Source organism: Alosa alosa, chromosome 7 (genome assembly GCF_017589495.1).
Source record: "Alosa alosa isolate M-15738 ecotype Scorff River chromosome 7, AALO_Geno_1.1, whole genome shotgun sequence".
In the NCBI taxonomy this organism is placed as follows: domain Eukaryota; kingdom Metazoa; phylum Chordata; class Actinopteri; order Clupeiformes; family Clupeidae; genus Alosa; species Alosa alosa.
Window position 1 is genome coordinate 14,040,969 of NC_063195.1, and position 22,795 is coordinate 14,063,763.

Sequence of the window (22,795 nt, forward strand, 5' to 3'; positions counted from 1 at the left end):
GTTTGTGTTGGGGAGCGCAATGTTCCAACATTCTATTTGTTCACTATGTGAGAGCAGGGGAGAACTGGCACAATCGGAACACTTCTATTCTCTCCGTTCAAATTTGATTTACACAAAGACATTAGACTTGAAAGCTGTGAAACTTGGCGAGAAAGTCATACATAAAGACATAGGATTTGAACATAAATATTTTACAGGCTTTGGTTTTGGGACCCATTCTTGATATAGACAAGGTATGATCAAAATCTTAGATGGTGCAGCAACAACTTTATCTGATCTGACATCATGAAAACAAGCACATTGTGTGCCAGTGTGTTGAGGAAAGTTGTCTTGTTAAGACTCCTCAAAATAAGTCAGTCTTCTTAAATTAAATCAAAATGATCTTTCAGGAGAGTGCTAGGTAAGTCTCTTCATACTAAAAAATACCAATTTGATTTTTTTTATCTTAATATAAGATTAATAACACTTGGTTAGATTTTATTAGATTTTACTTTATAGAGTTCAGATATGAGGCCCTAATTTGAATGATGGGCAAAGTTCAGTCTTAGGTCTAACTAAAGCTTATTTAAAAACAAAAGGCAACATCTTTTTCCTAATTTCTCATCTTGGGTAAGACCTCAAAGGTGGGGGCAGCGATCGCCTAGCTGCCTATCCCGTGAGTACACTGTAAAAAAAACTTGATCTCTGCAGTGATCCCAGGGTCCGGAAACTGGCATCAAGCTAATTGGGGGCCTGTTCCCCAAACAACAACAAAAGTAGAGTTTCTTTAGGAATACTGAAGGAACGGGTTAGCTACCTCCCTTTTTTTGGTCGTTGATAACTATTGAATGTACGTTGTTTGCTAAAAAAATAATTAAGTGTGCTAAGAAATGTAAACATAAACAAAAACTAGATGTACCGCATAGCGGTACAAAATATGACCGCCGCTCAGTCCTGTACATCCGTTCCGCGAAAATAAATCACACTTCAATTTGTCTCCATATTTTACTCCATCCCCCACTCTTGAAACTTTTGTGTATGCTTGTTTGGCATGCCTGAGTGTGTGTGTGCGGCTGCACAGAAAGTAGCCTACTGGTGCTGAAAAGGTTAATAGATTGTAGAATAGCCAAAGAAGATGTAGCATTGTTATAAAACCTTTAAAATCTCTAAACAATCACAAGTAGGGCAGTTCATCACAGTTCATCCATTGCAACTGGATTGATGAAAGGTCACTTACACTTGTAGGCTACATTGTATTTGGGAAAAGCAAAAGGTATCAGCATAATGTTATTTCTTTATTTATATTTATTTATAGATATTTTATGTATTTTTAAACAAAAACATCTCTGTCAGTTCCATGCCGTTTTCAACAGCTATCAAAAACAAAGGTCATTTTTGGATGGATGGATTTTTTGTGAATGTTTCTTCTTCTACATAAGATTTTAGTCATCTTCATGTAATACTTTATTGTCAATGCACAAATTAAGTAACAGTAGTCTGAAACGTTATTGTTAATGCACAAATTAAGTAACAGTAGCCTAGTCTGAAACGAAATGCTGTTTTACATCTAACCAGTGGTGCAAATAACTGACATGTCCAAATGGGCCTTGATGAAATGCGTCGCTAGACTGTTCATACACATTTTAACGGGCCAAAGTTGAAGAGCTTTTGTCCGTTATTGTTCGTGCAAATATAGGCTGATTCATGTTCCCTTGCATTGTTTAACTGAGGTCCATGGCTAGTCTGGCTTTCATCAGACCAAGCTCAATCTTTTAAGAAATCAAAAATAAATAGCGGGCAGATCAGGCTGGGTTCACCCAGCCTAGTCCATAGGCACCGATATTGTTTAATTTTCCGATTGAGATATACACGCTCTGGCTATTCTAAATGCAAAAATGCATCAGGGGAGTTATGACAAAACGGTAACTAACAAACTAGATCCTAATAGAAAGCTGTTAGCTTCCCTAAGCTACAGGTAGGATTATAAGGTAGGCCTATTTACAACATAAATTGTCAATAGGCTATGCTGGCGACACAAATAAAATCTCCTTTGAAACCAATGGCTTACGCCTTACAGTATCAAGCGGACTTAAACTGTCATATCGTGGCGAAAAGTTGTAATAACATTCACGCAGCTCCATGAGTCAAGGAAAGCGCGAATGAAGTAGCCACTTCTAAATGGGACCCACTACACAGCAGGGCTTGAAAACGAAATTATTTTTCAAACGTTCCGTTCCGAACGGTTCAGGTAGGCCTATGTTTAACGTTTTCGTTCTTGCATGCGTTCCGCCACCAACATATCGGTCCTGAACCGGTTCGAACGCAAAAAATCGCTTCGCTCTTAAAGTTCCGCAGTGTTTGGCGGGCCTATCAAGTCTATTTTGTGAACTTTACCTTAGAATAGACGTACTCATTATTTCCCCTTGATTTAGCCTATACCGTAGCTATGCCCAAAAATAATAAATCACAGGCGGCATCCAAAAACATTCAGATGGGCTATCCATCCCATAGCCTACAGACTTACTGTAAGCCTAACCTATGCCTATAAATAATTTCTTATCAAAAATATTTCTGGATACGTGATAAACTCCTTACCTGGTTTTATCCTTATGGATTTCTTCAAAAGCTTGCGCTATAATTTCCAACCTGTCTGTTGCTGACAAGGCCTATCTCAAATTTTCCGTTTAACTCTTCTACATAGAATAGGCTATAATTGCGCAAACATTTCAAATCCCCGAATTTTAAAACGACAAGGCGTGGACAGGCAAAATAGGCTATTACGCATAGGCTACAAACAATTTCCAAATAAGTTTCAGTAGCCTACGCTACGAGCTGGCCTAAGATCCAAAGTGGCAGACGGATAGGTAGGCCTAGTTGGCTACATAGCGGCTTGTTAGCTCACATTAACAGTGTAGATGCGGGCTTGTTTTTCGCACAACCGGAAATAGTCTCCCTGACATAGGATATGCTTTTGTGAAATTTTATAAAATATATAGAGAAAAAAAAAAAATGTTATTAACCGGTTTTGTGGATTTCAGAATAACGTTTCTGTTCCGGAACAGTTGAAGACCATTTTGTTTTCGTTTCCGTTTCTGCTCCTCGTAAAATTCCGTTCGTTTTCGGTTTTCGTTTTCGTTCCTTGAACCGGTTCGGAGCCCTGCTACACAGTAGCTTAAGGTGTTTTGCTAAAGCAGCCATAATGAAATGAAGGTGTCATTGTTTGGATACTTCACACACACGTGCTTTTTAATTTCACAGACTACAACTACCAAGCTGTAATCAAAGCACATCGATTCCCCTCTCACATCCTGCACGCACTTAAAACAAAATAAACAGGCGTCTCAGTCTCACGCATGTATAGGCAAAACTGTATCAGACCGGTGTAACGTTGGTAAATCTTCCAGTGCACAGAATGATTTTGTAGCACGTGCAATGACAGTCGAAAGATACAAACAGTGCTGCTATACATTTGCTTGGTATAACCGCATTTATAGTTTTCTACTTATGCAATAAATCAAATGCCTCCATCACTCAACCAACCAACGGTAACATTACCTAGGTCCTTATTGATATTACAAGATTAACGTACCTGCAGTAAAAACCAAGCATGTCCGATAAACATCCTCAGATTTATTTCGGCTTCAAGAAGAAATGGGAATTACACTTCATGTGAACATCGCCCTATCCTTATTAGATGTTCTGCATGTAAATTACATTCCTTGTATGAAGCGCCCATTGTTTTTTCCAACCCACTTTTAACTTCCAACAAAATTACGTCTCACTGCAACGATGCGCCATCTAGTGGACAAACGACTACTTCTCGCCAATACTGAAAATGCAGCCATAATGATGATGATGAATATTTATTTTGGCTTTCTTTTAATCCTACTGAATTTGTAATTATGTATCGGCCGGGGACGAAATGAAATTTTTCCGTAAAAGTCTAGTGGGGCTACATACCCACCAAATTTCATGTACCCCGGTGGTTCGGTGTCCCGGGTATCAATGACCAAAAATTCAGGGAGTAGATGACGGGAAAAATTCTTGAATTGTGTGCGTGTACAAATTTATGTTTATGTGTGTGGGTGTGTGTGTGTGTGTGTGTGTGTATGTGCGTGCTTGTGTGTTTGCCTGCGTATGTGTGTTTGTGCATGTGCATGCATGCGTACATATGTCTACTGTGTGAGTATGTGTCATACGTATGATTACTGTAAATGTATGTGTGTGCGTGTGTATCTGTTTATGCACATGTGTGCACATGGAATGGGTTAACATGACCCCTGGAGGCAAACATACGGAAAAAATTGGTCATCCTAGGCCCTACAGTTCTCAAGATATTCACAGAGAACTGTGTCTGCCCTACCCTCCTTTCGGGGGGTCCAGTCCAGCGGGGGGCTACAGATCAAAACGAAGAATGACGGTTCCATGCTATCCATGTGGGGGTACATGCCCACCAAGTTTTGTGTACCCGGTCTTTCAGTGTCAGGGGAATCCTTGTTGGTGTGCGCCACTAAATGTACATATAAATTATTTTATTGTAAGGCCCCCATGAACGAAAAAGTACACAAAACTTGGCATGCATTGGAGGGTGTCATAATGATCCTACACTTTTAATTTAGGCGGCAGTTTTGACCTTGTCAGCCAGAGATATTGTGATGAAAACACCTAATTTTTTGCTTTTTAATTTTTTAACTAGGTGGCTTATACATGAAATAAGTGGTAATGGGATGGGTTGACATGCCCCCTTAAGACCAACATACATAAAAAGGTGGACCTCCTAGGCCCCACGGTTCTCGAGATATTCACAGAAAACTGTGTCTGCCCTACCCTCCTCCTTCGGGGTCCAGTCCAGCAGGGGGCTACAGATCAAAACGAAAAACGATGGTTCCATGCTATCCATGTGGGGTTACATGCCCACCAAGTTTCGTGTACCCTGGTCTTTCAGTGTCCCGGGAATCATTGACGGAAATTTGGGCATGCGAAAAAGAAAAAAGAAAAAAAATCTGACTAAACCTATATGACCGCCGCTTCGCTGCGCGGCGGTCATAATAAATAAACACAACGTCATGCACAATCGCTACCTGATCCTTAAAGCACAAACATTGATGAGTCTGTTCAGTTCTCTCACATTCAACACATTAGCTATAGTTCATACACAAGAACGTTGCTTGTTGACACACTTTGCACTTTGCCCGCTCTTTACTTTAGATCCCATTGTATTAATCATTTCAGCATTTTAATAGGATTTGATGAGCAACACACTTCAAAGTGAAGTTAGATGACACCTCTGAGATTTTAATAAGAACGATATTTCATATCTTGCCCAGTTTCCCATTGCAACAAGAGAAACAACAGCAGAGGCTAGTCTTCATGGTGTCAAGTCTGAAGTGTGGATTGTTATTTATTTACATTCTGTCATAACTTTCGATTTGTTTGCCATGTATCATAGAAGTGTCTCCCAGAGGTCCCTAATACATGTTTTATTGTCTTTGCATTCCTTATCACAGGATCAGAGCTGAGGATTGTGCTACTGGGTAAAACTGGAGTAGGAAAGAGTGCGACAGGAAACGCTATCCTGAGGAAACAGGCATTTAATGAAGATTTCATTTTTGACTCTGTCACTTCAGTTACTGTGAGGGAGACTGCCAATGTGTTTGGGAGACAGATCACAGTGATTGACACCCCAGGACTACTTTGTACATCTCAGACAGCAGCTGAGCTGGAAAGCGAGATAGCGAAGTGTGTGGACCTGTCGGTTCCTGGGCCTCATGCTTTTCTGATAGTGATCAGACTGGGAGTGTTATTCACAGAGGAGGAGAAGAACGCAGTCAAGTGGATCCAGAAGAACTTTGGCAAGAGAGCGACTCAGTTCACCATAGTGCTGTTCACTCATGGAGATATTCTGAAAGGGAGAACAATGGAAAGTGTTCTAAATGAAAAGGTCCAGACCTTGATAGACAGCTGTGAGGGTGGATACCACACCTTTAACAGTGCACAGAAGGAAGACCAGGTGAAGGAGCTACTGGAGAAGATAGACACCATGGTGGAGCAGAACGACGGAGAATACTACACAAACAAGAAGTACCAGGAGGCTCTGACAAAGATCACAAGTAAGTCACATAAAGAAAAGAATTTCACAACAGGAGTTGACATAAATGTGTGTGGATAATAAAGGGACACATTACCCGTCAATAGTTTTTTTCATAACATTTTTCATTTTAGAATTTTAGCCACAGGGCATCAGAACTATGAAATACAATTTTGGGAATTAAGAGCGTCACATTATTAGTTAAGTCTGACTAATAATGATGAATTGTTTCAACACCTGCACATGAACAAATGCAGATAGATCAAGATTATAGACAAAAACGAATAGTATCAATATGGTCTTACATCCATAGTGAGAGCCCTTCAACAAGAACCGGATAAAGTAAACAGGTCAACAATGAATCTACCCAAAGAAAAGGTGAGTTTATGATAATATTACGAAACATTCAAAAGATTGGCCTATGTTCAGCATAAGTGAAAACCAAAAATCATCAACCACAAATGAACAAGATCATACTGCACATAACTATAAGGCTACAATGTATTTGCATTATACTGGTGGTCCTGAATCCAACCTTGTTTTGTTGTTCAGAAACACACCCAAGAGGAGCGAAAGAAGCCGTTTGTACAATGTGTGCAGCCTATTGTCAGTAATACACACCATGAAAGAAAACCCGTCCACACAGGTTCCACTATCAGCAACGGAAAGGTAATATGTCTGTCTGTCCATCTCATTGCACAAACAATCGTTTGCAGTATGTCAAGTTCAGGAGGGATACGTTCTTCAGTGGCTTGGCTGTAATATACATGCTGTAAACCCATTCTAGTTTCATGTATGCAGTTGGATTGCATAGTCAGTTAGTACTGCAATACAGTCAATTAGTACAACAATCAATGTTGAACGTCTGTTCTCATCACCAATGTAAGAGGGAAATTGTTCTTATTTCTAATTCTCGGCTCTTCATGTTTTGGCAATTTCTCCAGACTGCAAAGCGACCCAGAATGTCTTCTCCCTCCAACACACAAGCATCTACATCCGAACACTCACAAGCCAACAAATCCCCTACTAACAGCCTTTCAGCCCCAGGTAAGGATAGCTTTTTTGAACACGTTGCTGATGCAAATACATTAGATAATATAGCTGCAAGCAGCAATGAGGGGGCCAAGCAGTATAGGCCGGAGTAGCCACGGCGACAAGATAGAACTCAGCAGACACTCGCGATCAACACTTTCAACAAGTGTCACATCAAACATAACTGATTTTGTAGGGCTGAAACAGGGCTGAGTACTGCCACCGCCTCCGCCAGCCAGCCCCCCCACCTAATCACCCCTGCCCGTCCCACCTCGTCCCGCCCCGCCCTACCACGCACGCATTAGAATGACTGGATGGAATATGTTGTCATCTGTTTCACATCCAAAAATAAAAGATCGATAAAACACATCGCAACTACAGATCAAAATGCAACATTGCTAATTGCAGCACCCCCTACAGGTCAAAGGTCACCAAATTTCTTGAGCGTCCTCCTAATGGGGTCATGAACATATGTAGTAAGTTTGGTGATGATACATGGCAGGGTTGCTGAGATATGAGCTCACTTCCTGTTTGGCCGCTTCGCCGCAAGTTTCGATTGGCTGTTACAGCCGAATGCTACTGTCAATCGTTCCAAAAAGCGATGCACTTATAAGGCATGGTCTGAAGATGTTCTCTGCCAATTTTGGTGAGGATCCGCTGAAATTTGTGACCCGCTAAAAAATTCAGACGCGTTTTTGATTAAATCCAATATGGCGGCCGAATCAATTACGATGACATCACAAGTTGGCCTGGGTCGGCCTAAGGACCTCCAACAGTATTACCAGACACCACTAGTGCGTTTTAATTCTAAGCACAACAGCAGCTACAGGCCAAAAGGCATGTTTCTTAATTACAGCGCCCCTTAGAGGTCAAAGGTCACCAGATTTCTTGAGCGTCCCCCTGATTGGGTCCTGAGTCCATGCACCAAGTTTGGCTTTGATACATGCAAGGGTTGCTGAGATATGAGCTCACTTCCTGTTTGGCGGCTTCGCCACATATTTCGATTGGCTGTTACGGGCTTAACGGTTTGAGTTCAAGACTAAAATGAATAACTTTTTGTGAGGCTTGGTCTGAAGATCAAGTGTGTCAGATTTGGTGTCGATCGGACAAAATTTGTGACCTTTGAAGACTTTTTAGTGTTTTTGATGAAATCCAAAATGGCGGAAAATCCATCATGGCGGAAATTGACGTCATAGGGTGCGTTGAACTCGGCTTGGTCCAAGGATTCTAACAATACCTAATTTTTGAAAATCGGATCAAAAGTTACGCGCGGAACGCGACATCCAACTTTGCCCTGTTGGTGGCGCTTAGAGCCAAGGTGCCGGTATGAAACTTGGTGAAATTAATCATGAGACTGTCCCCAATCAGTGTGCCAAATTTCAGAACTTTTCACCAGACGGTTCTATGGGCTGCCATTGACTTCAATGACGGAAGCGTAATAATAATAATAATAATAATAAGAAAACATAGAAACACAATGGGTGCCTTCGCAGCTTCGCTGCTTGGCCCCCAATTATTTAGCCCAGTGCCCAATCCAGATTTTGGTACCACCTAAAGTAGCCACATAAGTGCCCAGATAGAAGTAACCATGTTGGGATCAATATGAAAAGATTGATATATTTTAATTACTCAGATATTTCATCAGTCTAAAGTGAATGCTTCTACACTGGGCTGGTGCGTTTTGTTGAGTTCAGAGAGGGGCGGCCGTGGCCTACTGGTTAGCGCTTCGGATTTGTAACTGGAGGGTTGCCTGTTTGAATCCCGACCAGTAGGCGCGGCTGAAGTGCCCTCATTGCTCCCTGAGCGCCGCTGTTGTTTCAGGCAGCTCACTGCGCCGGGATTAGTGTGTGCTTCACCTCACTGTGTGTTTACTGTGTGCTGAGTGTGTTTCACTAATTCACGGATTGGGATAAATGCAGAGACCAAATTTCCCTCACGGGATCAAAAGAATATATATACTTATACAAAAGCAGTGTTAATTGACATGGTAATGCTGTCTTTAAGAAACGTTCAGTGGCCTGATCAGTAGTCTGTGCAGTTTAACATGTAATGTGAACACTGTTCACACAACTTTATTGGTTGTTTAAACACACTAGTACAATGCCACAATCTTTAAGTAACCTAGGCTGCAGGTTAAAAGATTTCAAACCAATTTTAGAAATTAAAGCGTAGTCTGGCCTATTTTATATACAATGTTATAGTCTGAAATAGTGTGTGTCTCAAGCAAGTTTATTTATTACCTGCTTTGGTCCAAACCATATTCTGACTTATCATCTTATCAGCTATCAAGTGTAGGCCCTATGATTTCCGCAATGTGGAAAACGCGGACAGAATCACAGAATCTATACATGAAAACGGAATTCTCTTATAAACACGGAATTGCACAGAATTTGCAGATATTCTTTTGTCTTACTTGCTTTTCTTTTATTTCAGTTTACTTTAAAACAAAAAGCATATAACAATGTCTCTTTGTTAATTGGTGTGTGACAAAGAAAATAAGCGATCAGTGGCTCCTGACAACGGTGGCAAAACACTGATCTGCTAGCCTTGAAATCTAGACGCACCCTAGCGGCAGCAAATTACATTACACAGGGTAGTCTAGCAACTCTCCATTGGCTTGCGAGCTGGAAAAATTAAACTTCGATAAGGCCAATCACATCATGTATAGAGTCGGTAGGTGGGCTTAACATAATGATTGATGGCATAGTTGCAGTGGTTCGGCATGAATTCCCTGCTACTTGAAAACAAAGAAGATGGATGTTGCTGTTGGCGAACAGCGAGTTAAGGTTTTTTTTAAGTTGTCAAAAGTTTGTACTAGCCAACTAGCTCCGCTGGTGGGAAAACGCATGGGACTCATGAGTTGTAGCGCTATCCTATTGCGTGCAGAAGGAATTTGAAAGACAACCGATTATGCCGTCCCTCGGACTGAGCACTGCGAACGGTGAGTCCCCAGACCCTACATCTTGATGTGGGTCTGTCTCGTCAGGCTACTGAACTGCCTGACTGCTAGACAACGGGGCTGAACCAATGACCCCAATGACTATGAGTCTGAAAACAACTAGTTTGCAAGTTTTGTCAACACATAATTGACCTGATTCACAAATACACATGTAGTGAAATCAAAAAGGCAACTTAAAGGACAATTCCGGCGCAAAATGAATAATATCACATGTGTAACAAGTTCGACCATTCTCTGGGATTTGTTTTCATGGGCGGAGCATTCGACAGCAAGGGCTGTGATTGGCCGAGTTTTCAGTGCGTTTCTGTGTTTTTTAATGTTAACAACATGACCGCATTCATATGACAAAGGAAAACGAATTCGGTCACTCAAGACTGTGCCACAGCAACCAGTGTAGGCTACAGTCCTACCCAATAGGCCTACTCGAAGCAGATAGCGTTGTCTGATGGTTGAGTGGGTTAATGCGCGTATTTCCAGAACAGTTCTGCAACTTTCAGGCAGTTCTGAGTTCGAATCTAGGCAGGAGCAGAGCCATATACTGTAAGTGTACAGACAGTTTATCAAAAAGATCGTTTAGAAACACAGTCAAGTGACACATGGCGTTTGACCAGTCCCACGTTGTGCAGTTGTTATGCCCAAAACACAACCATGACTAATTAAGACTCATAAGAGCAACCCTTTTGAACAATACACCTGGTGAACTTATTATGCTGTCAAGATAGCGATTTTGGACTGGACACACCCAGAACATGCTTTCAATACAGCAGTTGGTACTGATTTGTAAAAATATCAGCATTGGCTCTAGACCCCTTTCTGAGGTTTCCCATGCAGTTACTGTATAGTGGCTGTTGACTAGTTAGCATGCTAATTATAGGTAGAACCACCATAATGACATTGTCCTTCTTGAACCCATCTTAACAGAATACAAGCCTCCACAGATGGCAGCTTGTCAGGCCCCAGCAGCCCCGGTAGTGAGCACTGAGCGTGAGTACTACTTTCTTCTAATGTACTGTCTGTGACAGGCCACAATTTCTGTGAACATGACCATTTTCTACTACATCCTTCTCTTAGATTGATAAACACTAGGGCCGTTCCAGCATTATGGATGTGACAATTGGACTCATTTTGGTAAACAAAATGCCTTAGAGTGGGGGCAAAATTAGTATCAGTGAATTCATTTGCATAACTTTTAATGCAACCTCTGTCCTCTGAATACTGAGAAATCCTCAAATTTCATATAATCAATTTTATCCTAAGAATACAAGGCATTTTATCAGCGTTATGGATGTGACATGAAATGGACACACTTTTTTGAGAGATTACAGGTTTTCTACAAACTCTGAATTTTAAAGGAAACTGCCGAAACTATGATATATGTACCATGAAGGAGACTTGAATAAACACAAAAAGTGTGTTTTTGAAACTATGCGTCATTTTTGTAATGCATTATGTAGGAAAAACTGGCGTTATGGATGTGGCGGTTTCACGTTATGGATGTGACGTGTCTGAACCAGTCCTCGACAAACTACATAAAACACATAATTAAGTAGTGAATTTTGATATGAAACAATTGAAATGGTTATCATGAAAAACTAGCGATGAAAATATTGCTTCCTCAGTGCCCACTAAGATCCACAGGAAGAATCAGGACAACAAGTCATTTAAAATATAAAAATTTTTTTTTTTTTTTTTTTTTTACCGTCATCAATTTTGGTCAGTGATTCCCGGGTTGAAACACCAGGGAACATGAAAGTTGGTGGGCACTCCCCTAAATAACTAGCCCTACCTGAACCGTTGCAACCAAGATGACAAAATATTTATGGTATGTTAGTCTCAAGAGCCCGCATGAACCTAACCCATACCCACTCATTTGTGATTTGCACACATAAAGTACATGCACGCGCATGTGCACACATGCACACAGTCGCACACATACAGACAGGCAAGCACACACACATGCACGCACATGCACGCACGCACAGTCTGAGACTGACTGAGAAAGTAATTTGTCCCCAGGGCCATTGAACTGTTCAATGCCTCACTTAAGGGAAGAGGAGAGATAGACTTCTCTGCATAGTCTGTCTGCCTCTTCATCCCCTCCATGTTTGGTACTGTGTCCACTAGCCACTTGTACCACTGTCTTTATGCCTCACTGTTTGCGTGCTATATTAGCACATTAGCATATATGCATAACCCCCTCCATGCCACAGCCTAACTGTGGCCACACTTATACATTTTCTTAAATAGTTAAATATATAGATATATAGACTTTCCTTTACTTTATTTCTGCATTGTTGCACTGTTGACTTACTCATTTGCACTATCACCATGACCACTATCACCATTGCACTACCACCATGACACTCATTCACACAGTGCACAGAGCACCTATGCACAGAGAATCACAGGCTCAGTCCCTGCCTCAGTCATTGTAAGCGCCTCTGATTTATTAATCACCACTATGTGGATACTGTTTTTAGAATTGATTTAGATTAAGTGTTAGTATAATTTGTAATTTTGTTATTTGTATTTTAGTATATTTTTATATATTGTATTAAGTGTTAGTATAATTTGTATTTTAGTATATTTAGCATATTCTTTATCTTCTACTGTCCTTACTGCTTAGTTGTGTTTTTATATTATATACTTTAATTACTCTTCTGCTGTTAAAGAATGTGTTTGTCTTGTATGCTGCTGAGACCTTGAATTTCCCCTGGGGATCAATAAAGTATCTATCTATCTATCTATCTATCTATCTATCTATCTATCGCACACATACAGACAGACAAACACACACACATAAACACATACAGACAGGCAAGCATGCACAAACACCCACCCACATGAATGCAGACACATAAACACACACACACACAGGCATGCATACGCATGTGGGCATGCAAACACATACGCACACACACACACACACACATAAACACACAAATACAGGCACGCATACGCACATACACACACACACACACACACACACTCTTATAAACAAAAGCAAACTCACATATGCACACACTCATTTACATGCACATGAGTTGCAGGAGATGGAGACAAATTGACAAGCGTGATTTATTTTTGCGAAGAGAATATGCAGGACTGAGAGGCGGTCATATTTTAGTTCATTGCTGGCCTTACTCATGTTACTCTGTGGGTATTAGCTACAGAGGACCTGACACTTCAAATGCTGTCATATCGCGTCACATTTAAAATTAAACTGTGTTAAGCAGACGTGAACGGCAGGCTGAACAGATCTGCAACAGAAGGAAGTTGCTATGTTAACTCCAGCTGCAAAGTCAGCCATCTTCACCAGCTAACACGATAATCCAGTTACTGTACAACATTAGTATGACAGTTACAGGAAGATAATCGCTCAGATTTTCATTATTAGGCCACTTGAAAATAGGCTATGGCTAGGCTAATCACTGGAGGTATTTTAATAGTATGTTTGTTTTGCTAATGGTTAGGCAAGGCCTCCCTGTGGTTTTGATCAACCTAATAATCTTTGAAATGTCAGTTGTAAACACTAAGTTGAAATGCGTTGAAACTGACATGCCACCAGAACAGACGTTTTATCGGCTTTGAGGTATAATAAAGTCCCCAGTCTTGTAAATTCACATTATGTAACATCCATAACGTCACATCCATAACGCACCATTAAAGGTTTTAAAAGTAAGAAAGGGGCACAATTTGGTCACTTTACATTGATATAAATCAGCTTTGCACAGACACTATGGACATTGTCGCATCAACACTGTATGTGTAGCATAAACTTTTCCTATAAAACGTTATGGATGTGACATGGCCATGGAACTTGCTGTCTTAAAAACAAAAGCCTTACAAATGTAAGGAGTTGTGCTCTTAAAGGCAAGCTGAGCATAGACATTGCTCTACCATTCCCTTGTCAATCTGGAATTTGTCAAATGACACAATTTGTTTGAACATTGGGTCCATTTATCCACTTTTGAAATATGTATAACATTACCATGTAAAAAAAGTTCTTTCTGTATGGTTGCACACCATATTTATGATGTAAAAAGAGTGTCATTCTCCATCAAATTCAATCAGATCAGTTACAAACAATAAAATATAGACCTAAATGAAGACTTTCAGACACGTCTGATGAAGGGCTTGAGTGGGCCCGAAACGTCACGGTAATTAAACTATAACTTGGGAGCATATCCTGGTGTTGCGGACTTTTCCCCCTCTCTCTCATCGTAAGTGTTTTGTCCAGCACCCAGGATTAGATCGGGATGTGCGTGCGTTTTTTCCTCTTTATACTAAATGAAGACTTTAACAACAGTTCTATTTGCGTATGCACAACTTTTTTTTCCATGGTAAGGATGACCTTTGCATGGAATTGCCCACTACAGTGTTTCCTCTACGTTGATTTTAGAATGGCGGCCCGCCACGGCAAAATTAATGCCGCCATGGTATCAGAATTAAGGCAGACGCACAATGTAGTTGTGGTTGCCTTTTAAATAATCCTGCCGATGTATATCCTTCCCCGCAGGCTGCCGCTCAATTTAAAAATAAATAAAACTAGTTAGAGGTGTGAGGTTTCACTTCACATATTACATATTGTGTTGACCCTATTTAAAACACTAACTTTCTTCCACAGTGTTTCCTCTTCATTTTGTAGTGATGGCCACTGCTTCAGAATTAGGGCAGATGCACAATATTGTCCAGGTGTATGGTAGGCTATAAATGGCCTCCGCTGTGCTGCAGATATTTGCCGTTTAACAAAAAACATTAATGCTAATCCGAGGTCCCTGTCTAATTTTATTCCAGAAATATATAGTTTTTATAGATGTTAGTGGAATGTGCTATCAAGAGCTTCCATTTACTTCGCATGTTTGTTAACAAAAACTACGGGTAGCCTACAATTTAGCATTTCCCACATTGTAGCCTAGGCCTATTAGTTCGCAACAACAGCGAAAATTAACCTTAGAGAGTGGATGTCTCTCCAAGGAGACTCCGCTGTTTCATTAGATGCACACTCAGTTGCGATTTGATGCAGGTAAAAATCAGGTTTGTAGTAACAAAAGAAAATTGGATTAAAGCAGTTTTGCAAATGTGAGAACAGCACACAACTTCAGCAAAACCATTTTGTATGCACTTGCGGTGATAGCCTAGTTAATGTGAATCACATACTATAACCAAAGAAAGTATAGGAGAAACCAAGTAGGCTAAGCGTTTTCTCCATTGTCAACGTAAAATATATGTTCAAGCAGTGACATGTGGTTTAATGCGTGGGGTAACGTGATGTGAGTCAGACAGAAGATGGGCCTGTCTTTAGTAGCCTGTTCCTGAAGCCTGTCCCTCTCAAATCATGTTAAATGGTGTGATTAGCAACTAGAATAAAAAACATCCCGGGGTGACACCCACTGACCCCATGTGTTGTGTTATTATTATTATTATTATTATTATTATTATTATTATTAGGATATAGATTCAAGTTAAGCTATAGTCTATAGATCCTATGAGCCAAAAAGTTTCTTTTAGTTTATTTTTTATTTAAGTTTAGTGTAGTTTTTGTGATTCATCAAGCTGAGATTATAACTGAGTTGGCAAACTGCTCAGGGACTTTCCAGTCTGAAGGTGTGTTATTGATCTACTTCTCTCTCGGCACTTAAGTTCTGAAATTGTGTTAATTATGTTTTTATTTTCATAGAATTTGAAGAGCAACACACTTCACAGAGTCCAGAGTTTCCTACTGCGAGCAGAGAGACATCAGCACAGGGTAAGTTTAAAGATGTCTGACTATCATCAGACATATAATCAAACAAACAATTTGGTTATTGAGTGATGATGCAATAATGGGGTGATATTTCTCTTTCTGGGTCCAACAGGCTGCTTGTTTTTCATAGACAGTAACATAGACAGCTATTCAGAGTAGCCTATAAGAAAAATGTAATTCTACTACTCACTTGTTGCCTCAACCCAATAAAATTCTATTTTTCGCAGAGGCCTGGACGATACCCTTGATTGTATCAACTGACTGTGCACAGCTACAGTAATTACTTTGTTGAAGTTAAGCGATTTTGTTTTACCCTCACTAAAACGGAGGTGATGGTGACAAGGTTTACAAGTTGCAAAAACCCAGCTGGCTGCGCTAGTAAACATTGTTTGATAAAAAAGCTTGGGCCTGTGACGTCAAACTTAACCAAATGTTTCATAGCATACTCTTCTTCCATTTACTAGTTTGTCATCATAGCTTCTTAACATGCCCTTTTAATTTGAAAATGAAATCAGTTGCCGTTAGTCACTTGTCAGAGTCTGGAAGGCAGTTTTTGACAACAAGGAATTTAGCTTATGACATATGTCTGGCCAGCCAGAAAATGAGCCTTAAATGCCATATTGTCCCATATGTTTTTGTGTTCTTTCAGCCACGTCACACATTGCAATAGCCTCAGTAAGCCAACTGCTGCGAAAGACGTTGGACAACCTGCCTGAGTCTGAGTTTAAGAGGTTCAAGCATATTTTGAGAGACAAGTCTACAATCCCATGGAGTATGCTGGAAAAAGCTGACTGTGATGACATTGTGGACCAAATGAAGCAGTGCTTTGTGGAAAAGTGTGTTGAGGTCATGGTGGACATCTTAAGGAAGATGAACAAGAACCAGATGGCCATAGACTTGCAAAGGACCTTTGAGAAAAGTAACAATCTCACTTGTTTTTTAGTGCATACATTTACTAAATACCACTCTTTTCATATTACTTTTAAATGTGTTTTCTCTCTTTCTTTCTTTCTTTCTTTCTTTCTTTCTTCTTTCTATCTCTCTCTCTCTCTCTCTCTCTCTCTATCTCTATCTCTATCTCTCTCTCTCCAGGTCTGGGCAAAGTGGTTGGTGGGGTCAAGGTGAATGTCACTGGAGCTAACGGAGGTGTGCAGCAAGGATTGGGTAATTACCTAATGTCAACTGTTTCACCATTGGGTCCAGTGGCATATTAACTGCAATACACACACTCACACAATAACACATTCATTTGCATGTATATGAATATGGCAATGCAATTATACTGTTCATTTCCTTGTTTATTTGTTTAGTCATCTATTTCTTCCATCTCAAAACAGATGCAAATGTGGATTCTGCACAAGAGAGAATTTCAAATGTCCTGAAGGACAAAATGAAAAGAAAAGTACAATATATCATGGAGGGCAATGAAAATAGACAGGAGAAGAAACTCTTAAACCAAATCTACACAAAAGTCTACATCACTGAGGGAGAGACTAGGGTTGTTAATGAGCATGAAATCACCCAGATAGATTCAGCTACCAAGATGCAATCAAGACATGGTAAAGAAATTGAATGCAACAGTCTTTTTCAGCAAGATAGAGGCACCAGGACCGTGTTGACCAAAGGGAATGCTGGCATAGGAAAAACAGTTTGTGTGCATAAGTTCATTCTTGACTGGGCGGAGGAAGAAGCCAACCACAATGTAAAGTTTATCTTTGTCCTACCATTTCGGGAGCTCAGTTTGCTTACAGGAGAATTTAGCTTTCATGAACTTCTTGTTGAGTTCCATCGAGAACTGAACAATCTTAACAATCCAGATATCTACGACAGCGATAAAACACTCTTCATTCTTGATGGCCTGGATGAAAGCAGATTTCGTTTGGACTTTTCCAAGAAGATGGTAACAGACATGCACATGTCCACCACAGTGGACCTCCTAATCTCAAGCCTCATTAAAGGGAAGCTGTTCGAGTCTTCTCTCCTTTGGATCACCTCACGGCCAGCAGCTGTTACCCAGGCTCTATTATCGCACATTGACCAGATAACAGAAGTCCGAGGTTTCAATGACGAACAGAAGAAGGAGTATTTCCACAAGAGAATCAGTGACCCTGCCCTGGCCAAGACCATCATTTCACATATCGAAGCATCACGCATCCTCTACACCATGTGCCACATCCCTCTGTTTTGCTGGATCACGGCAACGGTTTTCCAGAAAATGCTTGCTCAGGAAGACCGCAGTGAAATTCCCAAAACCCTTACCAGTATGTATTGCAACTTCCTGCTCATCCAGACTGACAGGACACACAAAAAGACCTATGATGCAAGTGAAATGAACAGGCAGAAACTTCTAGAGTGTAACAGTGTCATTTTGAAAATTGCCAAGCTAGCCTTTACACAACTGGACAAGGACCGAGTAATTTTCTATGAAGAGGACCTTAAGGAATGTGGAATTGGTGCCAATGATCCTCTTGTCTCTGGGATGTGCACAGAGATCTTAAAGGAGGAATCTGACTGTTATGTCAACAACTTGCACGAGAAGATGTACTACTTTGTGCATCTTAGCATCCAGGAGTTCCTTGCTGCCTTCTTTGCATTTCACTGCTATTTAAGCATGAACCTAAAACCTATCAAGATGTTTCTGGCTCAGAAGAACAAACCTATGTCTGATGATTTGAAACTGGACGATTTTCTGAAAATGGCAGTCAACAAAGCACTGGACAGTAAAAATGGTCACTACGACCTGTTCGTCAGATTTCTTCATGGCATCTCACTGGAGTCCAATCAAAGGATTTTAGGCGGCCTCCTCCCCCGTTCAGAATCTGATCCAGAAACCATGGGAAGAATCATCAGCAACCTCAAGAAAGTACAGAGGAGGAATATCTCAGCGGAAAGGTGCATGAATCTCTTCCACTGCCTCAGTGAAATGAATGACCGCTCGGTCCATGAGGAAGTCCAGGGATTTTTGAACTCGGAGAATTCAGGCTCAGTCAAAATGTTGTCACTGGCACATTGCTCTGCTCTAGCCTACATGCTTAATCTCTCTGATGATATTCAGGATGAGTTTGACCTGAAGAAGTACAACACATCTGATGAGGGTCGCAAGAGGCTGGTTCCAGCTGTGAAAAACTGCCGTAAGGCTGAGTGAGTGACTTAACTATATATGGTTGTGCCCTGACTAGAATATATGGGGGGAAAATACTAGTATTTGTAATAGTATATAGTGTTCATGGATGGGATAAATGCAGAGACCAAGTTCTTGAATACGCAAGTACCCTTGGCCTATAAACCTGAGTTACATTTACTAATTTGTACCCTGAATGAAATGTTATCAGGAAAAAATAGATACTACTTGTGAAATTGTATGCAGTTCAATCAAATTCCGATGTGTGCCTTTCCACAGCCTTGCTGGCTGTAAGCTCACAGAGAACTCCTGTGACACTGTGGCCTCAGCATTACAGTCTGCAGACTCAGCGCTGAGAGAGTTGGACCTGAGTGACAACGATCTTCAGGATTCCGGGATTAAGATTCTCTGTTCTGGACTGAAAAGTACAAACTGTAAACTGGAGAAACTGAGGTAACAAGAAAAAATCATTTGTAAACTGGAGAAACTGAGGGAAGAAATGGGCATTCTTACCTTTTTTCTCAAATTTACAATTTGTAATTATTTTACAATGCACATGACCGTTAAAGTTTGACCGTATACATGTGTTGAATTACAGTAAATGTCTTTGCCTAGAGTTCTAGGATACATCCAGGATTTCCAATTGGCAGTCTAGATTTGCATACATTTTCAATGTAATGACCCACTTTGTTCAAAGTCTTCTAGAGAAGAAAGGGTGCCATCACTACGGAACGATACTTTTATTACACAATTCTATAAAAAAAAATCTAAAAGTGATAGTTCCAGTCCTTGATTGTGATTGGCTGAATCACATTCGATGCCGTTGTAAAATCCCGAATAAATATACACCTTGACCGGGTCATTCCACGTCAGTTCAACCAGGGCCCACGCACTTAGGTCTCAAAAAAATCTGAAAAAATTACCAGGTCTACCTATGTTACCCAGGAGACACTGTAAAATTACTCTTATGTAAGATCAATACTTTCCAAGATACAGCCAGTTTTACAGGGGGAGGGGGAATTCCATAAATAGGAATAGTATGTAGCAAAATCGTCACGTTTGGTCTGGATAATCCTGCATGGTCATCGCTGTTCCTCAAAGTTGATACAAATTTTATTGGAGTTTTGGGCTGGGCTCTGTTTAAGCCTTCAGAAGACATATTTGTACTCAACATAGGCTCTTGATTTATTTTCCTTACTGAGATAAGTAGAAACACTCTCACAAAAAGCAATGAACAGAAAATAAATCCCTTCAGGGTCTGAACAGCAGACCTCACAAGTCTGAAAAATCATTTTGGTTATCATTTTCAGAGCACCCAAACACCTTGTGGGAATATACAAAGATTTTTTTAAATATGTTTTTCCTTATTCTCCATGATCCCTTCTTTTTGAAAACACCAATTTGACCAAATTTAGACTTCTAAGGTCTGCTGTTCAGACCCTGAAGGAATTTATTTTCTGTTCATTGTTTTTTGTGTGAGTGTTTCTACTTATCTCAGTAAGGAAAATAAATCAAGAGCCTATGTTGAGTACAAATATGTCTTCTGAAGGCTTAAACAGAGCCCAGCCAAAAACTCCAATACCATTTGTATCAACTTTGAGGGACAGCTATGACCATGCAGGATTATCCAGACCAAACGTGATGATTTTGCTACATGCTATTCCTATTTATGTACCAGCATGCAAAATTTGAGCTTCCTACATGTTTTAGTTCTTGCGCTTTGGGCTTGTGAACTTTGACAAAAAAAAGAGCCCGAACAAAATCGACACCCCCCTCCCCCTGTAAAACTGGCTGTATCTTGGAAAGTATTGATCTTACATAAGAGTCATTTTACAGTGTGTCTCCTGGGTAACATGGGTACACCTGGTCATTTTTTCAGAATTTTTTGAGACCTAAGTGCGTGGGCCCTGGTTGAATTGACGTGGAATGACCCGCATTTCTTTCTATATTACTGCGCTACCATAACTTGATAGTAGCTGCGTCTCAACGTTGCTTGGCAACCATTCAGATAGAGGAAATATATTTATTGGCGGAAGAATGATTTTAGCTGCTCTGCCTTTAATTTCCGAAAGTAAGTTTCTTACTTTCGGGGGTTTTAAGGGGGGTTAACAACGGCCCTTATCTGTTGTAGAATCAGTGTAACCTACGGACTCGACTGGCTTATTGCCTAATTAACCATTCTATAAAAAAATAACCTGTAGACTACACACTTTATCCTGTTGTACTGTGTGTCCCTTTCTAGATTATCTTGCTGTGGGATCACAGAGACTGGCTGTAAGGCGCTGGCATCTGCTCTGCGTTCCAATCCTTCTTATCTGAGAGAGCTTGACCTGAGTTGCAATTACCCAGGGGTTGAGGGAAAAGCCATACTCTCTAAAACACAGAAGAAACTACGGTGTGCAATAAGGTGAAGAAAGCAGATGTTTGCTTGTTAACCAGTGTTATGTGTTTGCAAAACTACAAAAGAATAATACTACTCTGGCCTGAAGAATACTTTCTGTTTTTTTCTTATAGTTTTGACAGTGAAGCAGAATACTGGTTGAAGTCCGGACTACGAAAATGTGAGTGACCATCCAATTCATGTTTCTGTTTTTGACATAGGTCTTCTCTATATCTATAATATTTTCTGTGATTATTTCACCACTAATCTGAACCTTAATTCGATATACTTAACCTCAAGTAACCTAAAACTTAAAATGACTCCCAACTGATAATTACTTTCTCAGATGCCTGTAAAATCACTTTAGACCAAAACACAGCACACAAAAAGTTAAGTTGGAAGAACCATAAGGTTAGTGTGGAAAAGCAGGACCAGAAATATCCAAATCACCCAGAGCGATTCCAGCACTGTCAGCAGGTCTTATGCAGTGAGGGCCTGACCGGGAAAGCTTACTGGGAAGTGGACTGGAGTGGACGAGCTACAATTGGTGTTGCGTACAAGAGTATTCACAGGGACGGACAAGATGATAATAGGATTGGATGCAACAAGAAGTCCTGGGGTCTGGAGCAATTTATCACCTCATTCGATGCCAAACACAATAACAACACTGAAACCATCTCAACTCCTCGCTCTAAGTCTGGGCGTCTAGGAGTGTTCTTGGACTGGAAAAGTGGAACCCTGTCCTTCTACAATATCTCCTCAGGAGCACTGACCCACCTGCACACATTCCTTGCGAGATTTGTTGAACCACTCTACCCAGCATTTGAGGTTTTGGAGAGTGTTACTCTGTGCCAAGTCAAAGAGCATACTAAGAGACAGGATAGTGAGTCCTAAAATACTTTGCTGTGCTACAATCACTATTGAATAACACAAAGATCTATTACCTTCAATGGTCATGATGTAGTCAGGCTGCAGAATGCCTCCACTGCTTTTCTGCATATGTTTGTGAAGTTTTTGTAAAGATTTCTAATCGGCTGTTACCAACTTTTATCCACCAGAAATTCTCTGATATTTTCGACTGTATGTGTGTTTGTATCAATGATTTTAAGGTTTTTTTGGTTTGCATCAACATTCTCTGGTTAATAATGTTTTGTTGAGTGGAAATCACTGTTCAGTTATTTAGAGGACTATGACTTCCAATGGTCAGCTTTCTGATATTTTTGACTGTATTTGTATCTGTATTCATACCAATGTTTTTCACATTTCACATTGTCATTTAATTGTTATGCTCTTTCTAAGTTCTTTTTTTATTGTTTGCATCATCAGTCTCTGGTTAATAACATGTTTTGATGAGTTGAAATAATTTAGTGATGTTGAGGACAATGACTGCAATATTCAGGCCGTCATAGAATGAGTCAACATTTTTGCTTATTGATTTCTAACAGTTTTTATATCTTTCAGAAACATATGGATATTCTCAGATACGTTTT

The 22,795-nt window shown here is 40.3% G+C and overlaps 1 protein-coding gene across 1 annotated transcript in view; it reads left to right on the top strand.

The window, feature by feature from the left end:
• LOC125297050 (NACHT, LRR and PYD domains-containing protein 3-like) overlaps window positions 1–22,789 on the top strand; it is a 29,496-nt gene extending 6,707 nt beyond the window's left edge. Inside the window, exons 5-17 of the mRNA XM_048247195.1 lie at window positions 5,487–6,089; window positions 6,381–6,445; window positions 6,620–6,736; window positions 7,012–7,114; window positions 10,980–11,042; window positions 15,739–15,807; window positions 16,454–16,723; window positions 16,897–16,968; window positions 17,142–18,945; window positions 19,205–19,378; window positions 21,168–21,332; window positions 21,440–21,486; window positions 21,652–22,789. Coding sequence (XP_048103152.1) covers window positions 5,487–6,089; window positions 6,381–6,445; window positions 6,620–6,736; window positions 7,012–7,114; window positions 10,980–11,042; window positions 15,739–15,807; window positions 16,454–16,723; window positions 16,897–16,968; window positions 17,142–18,945; window positions 19,205–19,378; window positions 21,168–21,332; window positions 21,440–21,486; window positions 21,652–22,199 — 4,100 coding nt within the window. The 3' untranslated portion in view covers window positions 22,200–22,789. The remainder of the gene's footprint in view (window positions 1–5,486; window positions 6,090–6,380; window positions 6,446–6,619; window positions 6,737–7,011; window positions 7,115–10,979; window positions 11,043–15,738; window positions 15,808–16,453; window positions 16,724–16,896; window positions 16,969–17,141; window positions 18,946–19,204; window positions 19,379–21,167; window positions 21,333–21,439; window positions 21,487–21,651) is intronic.
• Window positions 22,790–22,795: the final 6 nt, after the last annotated feature.